This window comes from Camelina sativa, chromosome 2 (assembly GCF_030686135.1).
Source record: "Camelina sativa cultivar CO46 ecotype springtype chromosome 2, ASM3068613v1".
Taxonomy (NCBI): Eukaryota; Viridiplantae; Streptophyta; class Magnoliopsida; order Brassicales; family Brassicaceae; genus Camelina; species Camelina sativa.
Genome location: NC_141881.1, coordinates 24,601,050 through 24,612,218, shown reverse-complemented (window position 1 = coordinate 24,612,218; position 11,169 = coordinate 24,601,050). Strand labels below are relative to the sequence as shown.

General features: G+C 37.8%; 2 protein-coding genes and 4 pseudogenes across 3 annotated transcripts; all 6 read left to right on the top strand.

The window, feature by feature from the left end:
* The first annotated feature begins 1,249 nt into the window (after positions 1-1,249).
* Positions 1,250-2,370, top strand: LOC104731729 (putative long-chain-alcohol O-fatty-acyltransferase 2). The gene is made up of 2 exons (XM_010451217.3): positions 1,250-1,982; positions 2,091-2,370. Exons 1-2 carry the CDS (start codon positions 1,325-1,327, stop codon positions 2,333-2,335), a joined length of 903 nt encoding a protein of 300 aa, XP_010449519.2. The 5' UTR covers positions 1,250-1,324; the 3' UTR covers positions 2,336-2,370.
* A 337-nt stretch (positions 2,371-2,707) lies between these two features.
* On the top strand, positions 2,708-3,824 carry LOC104731742 (putative long-chain-alcohol O-fatty-acyltransferase 3 pseudogene; annotated as a pseudogene). The gene has a single exon (XR_015582376.1). The product of XR_015582376.1 is annotated as a putative long-chain-alcohol O-fatty-acyltransferase 3 pseudogene (transcript).
* A 447-nt stretch (positions 3,825-4,271) lies between these two features.
* LOC104731720 (putative long-chain-alcohol O-fatty-acyltransferase 4 pseudogene) lies at positions 4,272-5,541 on the top strand (annotated as a pseudogene).
* A 675-nt stretch (positions 5,542-6,216) lies between these two features.
* LOC104731710 (putative long-chain-alcohol O-fatty-acyltransferase 5) lies at positions 6,217-7,451 on the top strand. The gene has a single exon (XM_010451185.3). It carries the CDS (start codon positions 6,332-6,334, stop codon positions 7,376-7,378), a length of 1,047 nt encoding a protein of 348 aa, XP_010449487.1. The 5' UTR covers positions 6,217-6,331; the 3' UTR covers positions 7,379-7,451.
* A 307-nt stretch (positions 7,452-7,758) lies between these two features.
* Positions 7,759-8,816, top strand: LOC147949163 (putative long-chain-alcohol O-fatty-acyltransferase 4 pseudogene; annotated as a pseudogene).
* On the top strand, positions 8,801-10,208 carry LOC147949162 (putative long-chain-alcohol O-fatty-acyltransferase 8 pseudogene; annotated as a pseudogene).
* The last annotated feature ends 961 nt before the right edge of the window (positions 10,209-11,169 follow it).

Below are 11,169 nucleotides of genomic sequence, written 5' to 3'. Positions count from 1 at the left end.
ACAACGAACTTGCTCTGGGGTTCAATGAAAACCAAACAACCTGAAAATTTTAGTTATCGGAGCAAACCGAAGAGAAGCCTAACCGTTTGGTGCAATTGATTTGGATAATCAGATTTTTGTTCGGTTCGGTTCGGTAATCAGACTGATTGGTTTATTAGAAACCACAAAAGTATATAAGCTTAACCGGCTAACTCGTTTAACCCTAGTTTAGTCTCTTTTTTTTTTTTCTTTGAATCTTCTTTCTTCGGCTCTGCCTCATGATGCGATTATGAGAAAGAGAAAGAAGAAAAACAATTCATCCTTTTTTGATCTTTTTCATGTATTTTGCGTCTTTTTGTTTTTGTCTTGAGTCTTTTTCATTTATTGGGACACGACACTAGAGTTTGAAGGATTGATCATCTTGTTTTAGAACACTGCACTAGAGTTTGTAGGATTGATCACTTTTTCATGTATTATAGTTTAAATGACATAAATTTGAGAGTTCATGGTTTAAATGACATATATTTACAAGTTCCTGGTTTAAATGGCCTATATTTAAAAGTTTATAGTTTAAATGAAATTTTTTCGAATTAAAACAACGTCGTTTTATCAGTAACAGAGTGATTAACGGCATAGTAACGTGTATTAGTAGGTCAATTATCAGATTTAACGTCATGTTTTTTTAGCTTGGTCAACGAAATTTTATGCTTAAAAAAACTAGACAACAAAAGTTGATGTTTTAAATGGCCTACAACAAAGTTCATGATTTAAATGGCCAAATGACATTTTTCCTTAGGAAAATACGTGATAGACTCTTCAGCGATTTACCCAACTTGTTTTCATGACCAGTCTTTCTTGTTTTATTTGAGTTTTTCTTTTTACAATTCTACTTTTTACTTGGTCAAGAATAGGATGATGAAGAATTAATAGCTTACAAAAGATCAAGATTCTTCTGTCATCATATTTTTTTCCAACTTTTAGAGTCTTCGACAACAATATCATGATATTTACTATTGCCCATTTGATATGACTTTTATTAGAGAAAATTTGTTATTTAAAAATCATCAATTAATTGAATGATATAATATTTCACTTAAGTTAAAAACCAATATATAAAAACAAGAAACCCTCTATCTGTTGTCCTCTTTATTTATTTTTCACAACATTTGAAATATTCTTTTGAATAAATCAAAATAGAAAATGACGCAAACTTGACAAATGTGAAAATGAAACGTAATACCATTTATGGATTTTGACATTTTTCCATGTCCTTTTGGATAAATACTACATAAGTCGATTTCTGCACACAATTAGCAACCGACAGAACCAAGAGAGAAAGAGAGAGATGGAAGAAGAGTTGACAAACTTAATCAAGGTATGGATCTCTGCCTTAATCTCCATATCTTACTGTTACTACATCTCTTCAAAACTCCCCAAGGGTTTTATACGTCTCCTCTCTCTTCTTCCCATCTTCATCACCTTTCTTCTTCTTCCCCTCCTCCTCTCTTCTGTTCACTTCTGCGCTATCTCAGCTTTCTTCTTCACATGGCTCGCAAATTTCAAGCTCCTTCTCTTCGCTTTTGATCAAGAACCTCTAAGCCCACTTCCCTCAAATCTCTCCCGTTTCTTCTGCTTCTCTTGTTTCCCCATCAAAACCAATATTCGAAACTACAACAAACCTATCTCCAAATGGGTTCTTGCTATCAAACTTTTGATATTTTCCTTCATATTACATTTGTATAGTAACAACTATGATAGATCCCAGTCCGCTTTCTTGGCTCTCTTTATCATCCATGTTTACCTTGAGGCAGAACTTATCTTAGTCTTCGTCCGTACCTTGCTCTCTACACTTCTTGGTTGTGATCTCGAACCGGTCTTCAATGAACCTTACTTAGCCACTTCTTTACAAGACTTCTGGAGCCGTAGATGGAACCTCATGGTCCCAGCCGTACTCCGTCCAGCCGTTCACGTACCGGTTCAGCGAGTTACTGCACCGTTACTAGGTATACACTTGGCTTTCTATGCTGGAATGTTAGCCACGTTTCTTGTCTCAGGGTTAACGCATGAGCTGATTTACTTTTATTTGATCCGTAAACCTCCAACTTGGGAAGTCACTTGCTTCTTTCTGTTGCATGGAGTTGTAACTTCCGCGGAGATAGCTATAAAGAGGACGCGGTGGCTTCCTCGGCCGCACCGGGCGGTCTCGGGTCTTGCGGTTGCGGCGTTTGTGCTCGTTACTGCCGGTTGGTTGTTTTACCCTCAAGTGTTGAGAAATGATGTGCATAAGAGGGTGATAAATGAATGTTTATTGGTGATTGACGTTGTTAAACACATGTTGTCCATATTTTTAATGTAACGTCTAATTAGAAGAAGAGTTTCTCTTTATCCTCATCATTGTTATTATCGCCAAAGCCTCACATGCGTTACAAATTTGGACACTCCAATGAAGTCAATGATTATTGTGTTTTTTTTTTTTTTAATTCAATTGAAGAAAATGACAATTTTTCAATTAAATTTTCTTTGTTGAATTCTTTTATATCAGAGCCGTTTCAACCACACTTCTTCCGGATCTACTGGAGGAGAGTTGAGATATTGAGAGAGGCAAGACCTACAGCTTTATTTGTCCGAATTTTCTATTCGGAAACATGTTTGATTCAGCCGTATTATTTTATTTACACATCATATAAAGTCAAAAGCCTTGGGAAAAGAAAAAACAAGATCTAGAGAGATGGATGAACAACTCAAGAACTTCATCAAGGTTTGGATTTCAGCAACAATCTCGATATCTTATTGTTACTACATATCAGCAAGAATCAAAGCTGGTGTGTTTCGATTACTCTCTGTTCTTCCTGTTTGTGTTCTGTTTCTTGTCTTTCCTCTGTTTTTCTCCTCTGTTCACTTCTCTGGATCCATAGCATTTTTCCTCTCATGGCTTGCAAATTTCAAACTCATACTCTTCTCCTTCGATCAAGGTCCTCTTTCTCCACTTCCCCTAACTCTCTCCCGTTTCATCTGCTTCACTTGCTTCCCAATTAAGCCACTACAAAACCCTAAATCTCAAGATCAGTTGCCTAAATGGGTTTTCGCCATTAAAGTTGCCATGTTTGGTGCGTTGTTGCATATGTATGAATACAAGCAATATATGTCTCCTTCTGTGCTATTGGTTCTCTATTCTCTGCATATATACTTGGAGCTTGAGTTTGCTTTAATGCTCGTTAAAGTATTGGTCCTTATCACTCTTGGGTGCGATCTAGAGCCACAGTCCAATGAACCATACTTAGCCACCTCTCTTCAAGACTTCTGGGGTCACCGGTGGAATCTTATGGTCCCCGCGATCCTCCGGCCGGCCGTTTATACCCCGGTCCGGCGACTTGCCCAACGGATAATGAACTCCGATCAGGCTTTGTTCTTGGGAGTTTTCGCAACGTTCCTGGTCTCCGGTGCGGTTCACGAGCTGATCTTCTTCTATATAACGCGTGACATGCCTACAGGGGAAGTCACTTGGTTCTTTGTGTTACATGGAGTTTGCACGGCGGCGGAAGTGGCGGTGAAGAAGCAGAAGTTTGTGAGGCGGTGGTGGAGAGTTAGTCCGATGGTGTCACGGCTTCTCACGGTGGGGTTTGTGGTTGGGACGAGTGGTTGGTTGTTTTTCCCTCCTCTTATACGGAGTGGCATGGTCGTGAGACTCGCTAACGAAGCCTTAATGCCCATTGATTTCTTCAACCGCAAGTTATTTTATAACGCTGAATCATGATTTATGGATTAATGTGTTTCTTCTTCTATAGCTGGATTAGTAAATCATACTTTGGTCAGATAATCTACTCGTTCATCAAATGATTACAAAATCATAAATTGAAAGACTATACTTTTGGGTTATATAGACCTAATAGAAAAATCAAACCTATATATATCAAGCTTGAGAGAGGTTGTTTCACGTGTGATTAGTCACCAGTGGGGGTTAGTAGATGTCAAATCGTGCAACTGTAGATTATTTAATCATTGGTCAAATAATTAATATTGAAGTCTGGATGATCTTCTTGCCAGACATTTCTACTCAACAATGATTGAAATTGCACCCAAGAAAACAAAACCTCGATGTTTGCAAGAAATTTAGAGCACCAAGATTAGGATTTCTACATTAACCTTCTCCTGAACTTACGGTTGCTACTACTTAGAAGCAAGAATCAGAGCTGTTTCAATCAGACCAAACCAAATCCTTCCGGATCTCATGGAGAGTAGGCATGAAGAAAGAGAGAGCGCTGCAAAACTAGTTGTTTCTTTGTCCGAATCTTTTTACAATCTATCAAGTCGTCAAATTGCAAGTTATTTGGTTTATCGAATTTATATTTGATAATTCAAAGTATGTAACAACTAGATAAAATCAAAACCTCGGTTACTCAAAAGGAGAAAAAAAAAGAAGATCTCGAGAGATGGAGGAAGAACTCAAGAACTTCATTAAGGTTTGGGTTTCAGCATTCATTTCAGTTACTTATTGTTACTACTTACCAACTAGAGTCAAAGCTGGTGTCTTTCGATTACTCTCTGTTCTTCCCATATGTGTTTTGTTTCTTCTTCTTCCTCTGTTTTTCTCCTCTGTTCACTTCTCTGGTTCCACTGCTTTTTTCCTCACGTGGCTGGCCAATTTTAAGCTCATCCTCTTCTCCTTCGACCAAGGTCCTCTTTTCCCAACTCCACCTAATATCTCTCAATTCATCTGCTTCACTTGCTTCCCCATTAAGCCACTAAAAACCCTAACTCTCAAGATCAGTTGCCTAACTGGGTTTTCGCCATTAAAGTTGCCATATTTGGTGTGTTGTTACAAATATATGCATACAAACAACATATGTCTTCGACTATGCTATTGGTTCTGTATTCTCTGCATATATACTTGGAGTATGAGATTCTCTTAGCTCCTTTGAAACTTCTGCTTAGTATGTCTCTTGGGTGTGACCTCGAGCCACAGTTCAATGAACCATACTTAGCCACCTCTCTTCAAGACTTTTGGGGTCGTCGGTGGAATCTCATGGTTCCCGCGATTCTTAGGCCAGCCGTCTACGTCCCGGTGCGACGAATAGCCGGTTGGAAAATGAACTCTGATCACGCATTGTTCTTAGGGGTTTTTGCGTCGTTCCTCGTCTCCGGTGCAGTTCACGAGCTGATCTTCTTCTATTTCACACGTGAATCGCCTACAGGAGAAGTCACTTGGTTCTTTGTATTACATGGAGTTTGCACTGCCGCGGAAGGAGCGGTGAAGAAGACGAGCTTGGTGCGGCGGTGGAAGATGTGTCCGATGATTTCACGGCTACTCACGGTGGGTTTTGTGGTTGTGACAGGTGGTTGGTTGTTTTTCCCTCAGCTTACAAGGAGTGGCATGATCGAGAGACTCGCTGATGAAGCCTTTTTGTCCATTGATTTCGTCAAGCACAAGCTTTTCTACCTTTGGAGAAATAGATCGCTAAAATCGTAGATTAATGATGTTTTCTATATAGCTAATTTTATCAATCATATTACTTTCTATGGATTTGGGAAGAAAACTAATTACAGTAATATCTTCGATTAAAACGTGTTTGGTAAAATACTAAAATGTCAAAACGTGAAAACGTCATAGTTTCTACGCTTACGTCTGGAAATATTTTCAAAGTTAATGATTACGTGCAACAGTGCAAATTTTGTCTAAATTTTGGTTGGTTTAGGCATTTAGCGCAGAGCTATGCTTTCAGGATGTAGAAACTCGTTATAAAAATCATGGTCTATAGTCTATACTACAACGTAGTAACTATGAGTTATCAGTAAATGATTTGTCCACAAATTATCATACACAAGTTCGGTTCTTGTAGTAGACTAAATGTATATGGTGGACCAGAAATATATTCACGCAGTATACGTAGTGGACCAAATATTTAACTTACGTAGACAACAAGTTTATGTTGTAGCCAAAATTTAGATATTAATTAGGTTTCCACGAACAAATTTAATCTATGTGTGGGCAAAATAAAGTTTTTAAAAAAATTTGTGGACAATCTGAGTTGAATCAAACAATATCTTTCTCAAGCGACCAAAATAATGTTGCACTTACTATGGACCAAATGGCTAACCATTCCTTCTCTGGTCCTCATCCCAAGGAGATATTTACCACTAGCTAGCTACTTGTGTGGTTTCGGATAGTCATTTACTACCCAAGGACTCGACATTAATGCTTTTCTTTGTATTTAATCTACATCTCACCTACTTTATGTCATTGATGTTGTCTCTGTGAAAATGTAACTACTAGGGTTTTCCCATTTACAGACCAAAAGATATACTAATATATATAGCAAAGTTAAAACCTTGGTGATTGCCAAAAAAGCATACTATGGATGAGGAACTCAAGAACTTGATCAAATTATGGTTCTCTGCAATAATCTCGATATCTTATTGTTACTACATACCACCTAGAATCAAATCTGGTGTTCCTCGATTACTCTCAGTTTCCCCTGTCCTTGCTCTGTTTCTTGTTCTTCCTTTGTTTTTCTCTTCTTTGCATTTATCTTTAATCACAGCGTTTTTTCTCACATGGCTCGCTAATTTCAAACTCATCCTCTTCTCCTTCGATAAAGGTCCTTTAATCCCAATTCCATCTAATCTCCCTCGGTTCTTCTGCTTCACTTGCTTCCCAATCAAGGCTCAGCAAAACCCTAAATCTCAAAACCATTTACCTAAATTGGTTTTCGCCATTAAAGTTACAATCTTTGGTGTGCTGTTACATTTGTATGGTTACAGACAAAATCTGCATCCGATTGTAATGTTGGGTCTCTATTTTGTTCATCTCTACTTAGAGATTGAGATTATTTTAACTTTTGTCAAAGTTCTTGTTTTTATCTCTCTTGGGTGTGATCTTGAGCCACAGTCCAATAAACCATACTTAGCTACATCTTTGCAAGACTTCTGGGGTCGCCGGTGGAATCTCATGGTTCCGGCGATTCTCCGGCCAGCCGTTTACGCTCCAATGCGGCGAGTCTCTGAACGTAGAATGAGTTCCGGTTGGGCGCTGTTTCCGGGGATCTTGGTGGCGTTCATCGTCTCCGGTTTGGTTCATGAATTGCTCTTCTTTTACATGACACGTGAGATGCCTACAGGAGAAGTTACACTGTTCTTTGTGTTACATGGCGTTTGCACTGCGGCTGAGTTGGCGGTGAAGAAGAAAACCACGGTTACGAAGCGGTGGCGGTTGAGTCCGGTGGTTTCGCGGCTGCTCACGGTGGGGTTCGTGTTTTTGACTGGTGTTTGGTTGTTTACACCTCAGCTTAGAAGGAGCGGCGTGATGGAGAAATTCACATATGAAGCTGTGTTGGTCGTTGAGTTCGTTAAGAAGAAGTTATTTACTTTGTTGGGACTTGGTAATATCTATGACGAGTTTTAAATAAGTACAAGCTGTTGTGTTGATCTCATTGCTATCTCTATCTAATCCAGTATTCATGACATTCATTTCTATTTCCATGTATGTCACCTAAATATTGGACCATAAAAGTCCGTAAATGTATCTTATCGACCCTAGAAAAACTGAGTTGAGTGTGGTGGGTACGTAACTAGTGTTCTGTCATATCGTACATCCCACTGATCCCATTAAAAACCAGCCTCATCAGAGAGAACGTAGAAGCAAACTTGGTTCGTTGTCTCCGAGCACATGCCTTAACATTATGATTTTAATTTAAGGTTTAGCTCATTCCCATTACTTACTATACACGCAAAAAAACTAACTTAAAAACCTTTACAAGAATTCTCAAGAACATAGTAAAACAAAAAAAAAAAACAAAAGATATGAGAGAGATTGAAGAAGAGTTTATAACCTTCATCAAAGCATGGGCTTCTGCAATAATCTCAGTATCCTATTGTTACTACGTATCACAAAAATTCAAAGCTGGTGTCTTTAGATTAATCTCTATTATTCCTGTATGTGTTCTGTTTTTTGTTCTTCCTCTGTTTTTCTCATCTGCGCTTCTCTTTCATCACATCTTGTTTCCTCACATGGCAAGCTAATTTCAAGCTCATACTCTTTGCTTTTGATAAAAGTCCTCTCTTCCCAACTCCCCTAAATCTCATCCATTTCCTTTGCTTCATTTGTCTACCCATCTATCCCCAACGAAAACCTAATTCTCAAGATCATTTACCCAAATGGTTTTTTGCTGTTAAAGTCTTAGTCTTTGGTGTTGTCTTACATGTGTATAATAGTCACATAGAAAAGTTTTACTCGAATCTGCTATTGGATCTCTATCCTCTACATGCGTACCTGTCACTTGAGATTCCCATATCGCTCCTCAAAGATTTTCTCACCATCATTCTTGGGTTCGACCTTGAGCCATTTTTCAAGGAACCATATTTAGCAACCTCTCTTCAAGACTTTTGGGGTCGCCGGTGGAATCTTCCTGTCTCAGCTCTTCTCCGGTCAAGCGTCTTCATCCCTGTGGCGAGTATGCAGCCACTTAATGAACTCCGAACGGGCTGCAATCGTCGGTGTTTTGGCGTCGTTTCTCGTATCCGGTTTGCTTCATGAGATGTTGTTCTTCTATATAACCCGTGAAGCGCCTACATGGGAGGTTACTTGTTTCTTTGTGTTACATGGGGTTTGCACCGTGGTTGAAGTTATTGTGAAGAGGAATACGTTAGGGGGGCGATGGGTGGTGAGACCGGTTGTTTCACGACTGCTGACGGTGGGGTTTGTGGTTTTGAGCAGTGGTTGGTTGTTTTTCCCTCAGATCAAACGGAGCGGCGCGATGGAGAGATTCGCCCGTGAACCCTTGTAGTTCACTGATCTAATAAAGCATAATTTGTCTATTTTCTTGGGATTGGTGGAATCCTAATATGAGCACATGCCTCATCAGACAAAACGTAGAAGCAAACTTGGTTCGTTGAATATACGAGCACATGCCTTAACTTTCTATTTAGGGTTTAGGGTTTGATACAACTCATTCCCATTACCTTATTATACACGCAGCAATTAACTTTAAAACCTTGCAAAAAAACTCATAAACACAAAAACTCTGCGAGATAGTAAACACAAAAAACAACAAAAACGATATGAGATATATGGAAGAAGAGCTTATAACCTTCATCAAAGCTTTGGCTTCTGCAATAATCTCAGTATCTTATTGTTACTACGTATCACGAAAAATCAAAGCTGGTTTCTTTAGATTAATCTCTCTTCTTCCCGTATGTGCTCTGTTTTTTGTCCTTCCTCTGCTTTTCTCATCTGCGCTTTTCTCTTTCGTCACATCTGCTTTCCTCACATGGCACGCCAACTTAAACCTCATACTCTTTGCTTTTGATAAAAGTCCTCTCTTCACAAATCCCCCAAATCTCATCCATTTCCTTTGCTTCATTTGTCTACCCATCTATCCCCAACGAAACCCTAAATCTCAAGATCCTTTCCCAAAATGGCTTTTTGCTGTTAAAGTCTTACTCTTTGGTGTTGTTTTACATGTGTGTAGTAATCACATAGAAACGTTACACCCGATTCTGCTATTGGGTCTCTATCCTCTGCATGTATACCTGTCACATGAAGTTCCCTTGACGCTCCTCAATGATTTGCTTACTATCACTCTTGGTTGCGACCTCGAGCCTCAATTCAACGAACCATACTTAGCCACCTCTCTTCAAGACTTTTGGGTCGCCGGTGGAATCTCCCTGTCTCAGCTCTTCTTCGGTCGAGCGTCTTCATCCCTGTGCGGCGAGTATGCAGCCACTTAATGAACTCCGAGCGGGCTGCAATCATCGGTGTTTTGGCGTCGTTTCTCGTATCCGGCTTGCTTCATGAGATGATGTTCTTCTATATAACCCGTGAAGCGCCTACATGGGAGGTTACTTGGTATTTTGTGTTACATGGGTTTTGCACCGTGGTTGAAGTTATTGTGAAGAGGAGGAAAACGTTCGTGGTGAGACCGGTTGTTTCACGAGTGCTGACGGTGGGGTTTGTGGTTTTGAGCGGCGGTTGGTTGTTTTTCCCTCAGATCAAACGAAGCGGCGTAATTGAGAGATTCGCCCGTGAATCTTTGTTGTTCACTGATCTAATTAAGCATGAGTTGTCTATTTTCTTGGGATTGGTGGAACCCTGATATTGCAGATAATAAAAGGAGTAAATTAATAATAGAAATATTTAAAACTTTGTGTCATTGGACAATTTGTAAAATATATTACAAAATCACCAATATATATGTTTATATTAATGTACTAATGTGAATGTTAAACTACAAATTAAAACAGTGCCACAAATAAAGGTTATTAGTTGGCTAATATTTCCTCCGTTGCATAATATAGGATGTTTAGAGAAATATTTTTGTTTCATAATATAGGATGTTTCCAACTTTTTATGCAACTTTTAGATTAAGGCCCTGATTGGTAACCCACTTTTAGGACTTTAAAAATGTTTAAAGTCTTGACAGCCATTTTTTTTCCAATCAGACTTTTTTGGCTTTTAATTTTTTTAAAGTTTTTAAAGTCACTTTTTTTTCTCCCTTCCTTGTTTTCCCATTTTTTTTAAAGCGTCAAAACTCATGCTTTAAAACTTAACAAATTTTAAAGCATTCTTTTTTTCACCCTTTTATATTTAAAAGCTCTCCAAAAGTATATATAAATATTTTACATATTTTATTTTTACAAATTAATTATTCTTATTTTTTTCTCTTTCTTTTAAGATCCATTTCAATAATAAATTTTATTTTTTCATCATCATCACTAATAATACTATAAAAGAGTTTATAAAATTCATCATTAATAAGAGAATAACATTCAAACCATGCATTGATTAGTGGTTAGTGGATTTATGACTGCTCATATAACTACTCAATAGAAAAAAAAAACATTCAAAACAATTAAAAAACACTATTAATATTTGCCAGACTAATCAATCAAGAATCAATCACCAAAAACAAAAGAAAAATCAGAATATTGTTAGCAAAATTTAATTTATCATTAGTTTTCAAACAAAATCACTTATTTGATTGACTTATATTTTTTAGAATTTTAATTTATCATTAATAAAATTAAATTTTTCATTAAAGTGCCATATGAATTAATTTCTGACATAATATATATATATATATATATATTCATTTTTATTATTTAATAATAATAATAAAATAACAGTTAAAGCTTTAAAAGTTGTTGGTAAACAATCGGATTTTAACAGTTAAAGTTTTTACAGTCAAAGCATCTACA

Excerpts from the sequence above, each read along its gene's own strand:
- LOC104731710 (XM_010451185.3), top strand. The coding sequence starts at position 6,332 with ATGGATGAGGAACTCAAGAACTTGATCAAATTATGGTTCTCTGCAATA.
- LOC104731729 (XM_010451217.3), top strand. The coding sequence starts at position 1,325 with ATGGAAGAAGAGTTGACAAACTTAATCAAGGTATGGATCTCTGCCTTA. Across the intron at positions 1,983-2,090 it reads AGTTACTGCACCGTTACTAG|TCACTTGCTTCTTTCTGTTG; the intron begins GTATACACTTGG and ends CAACTTGGGAAG.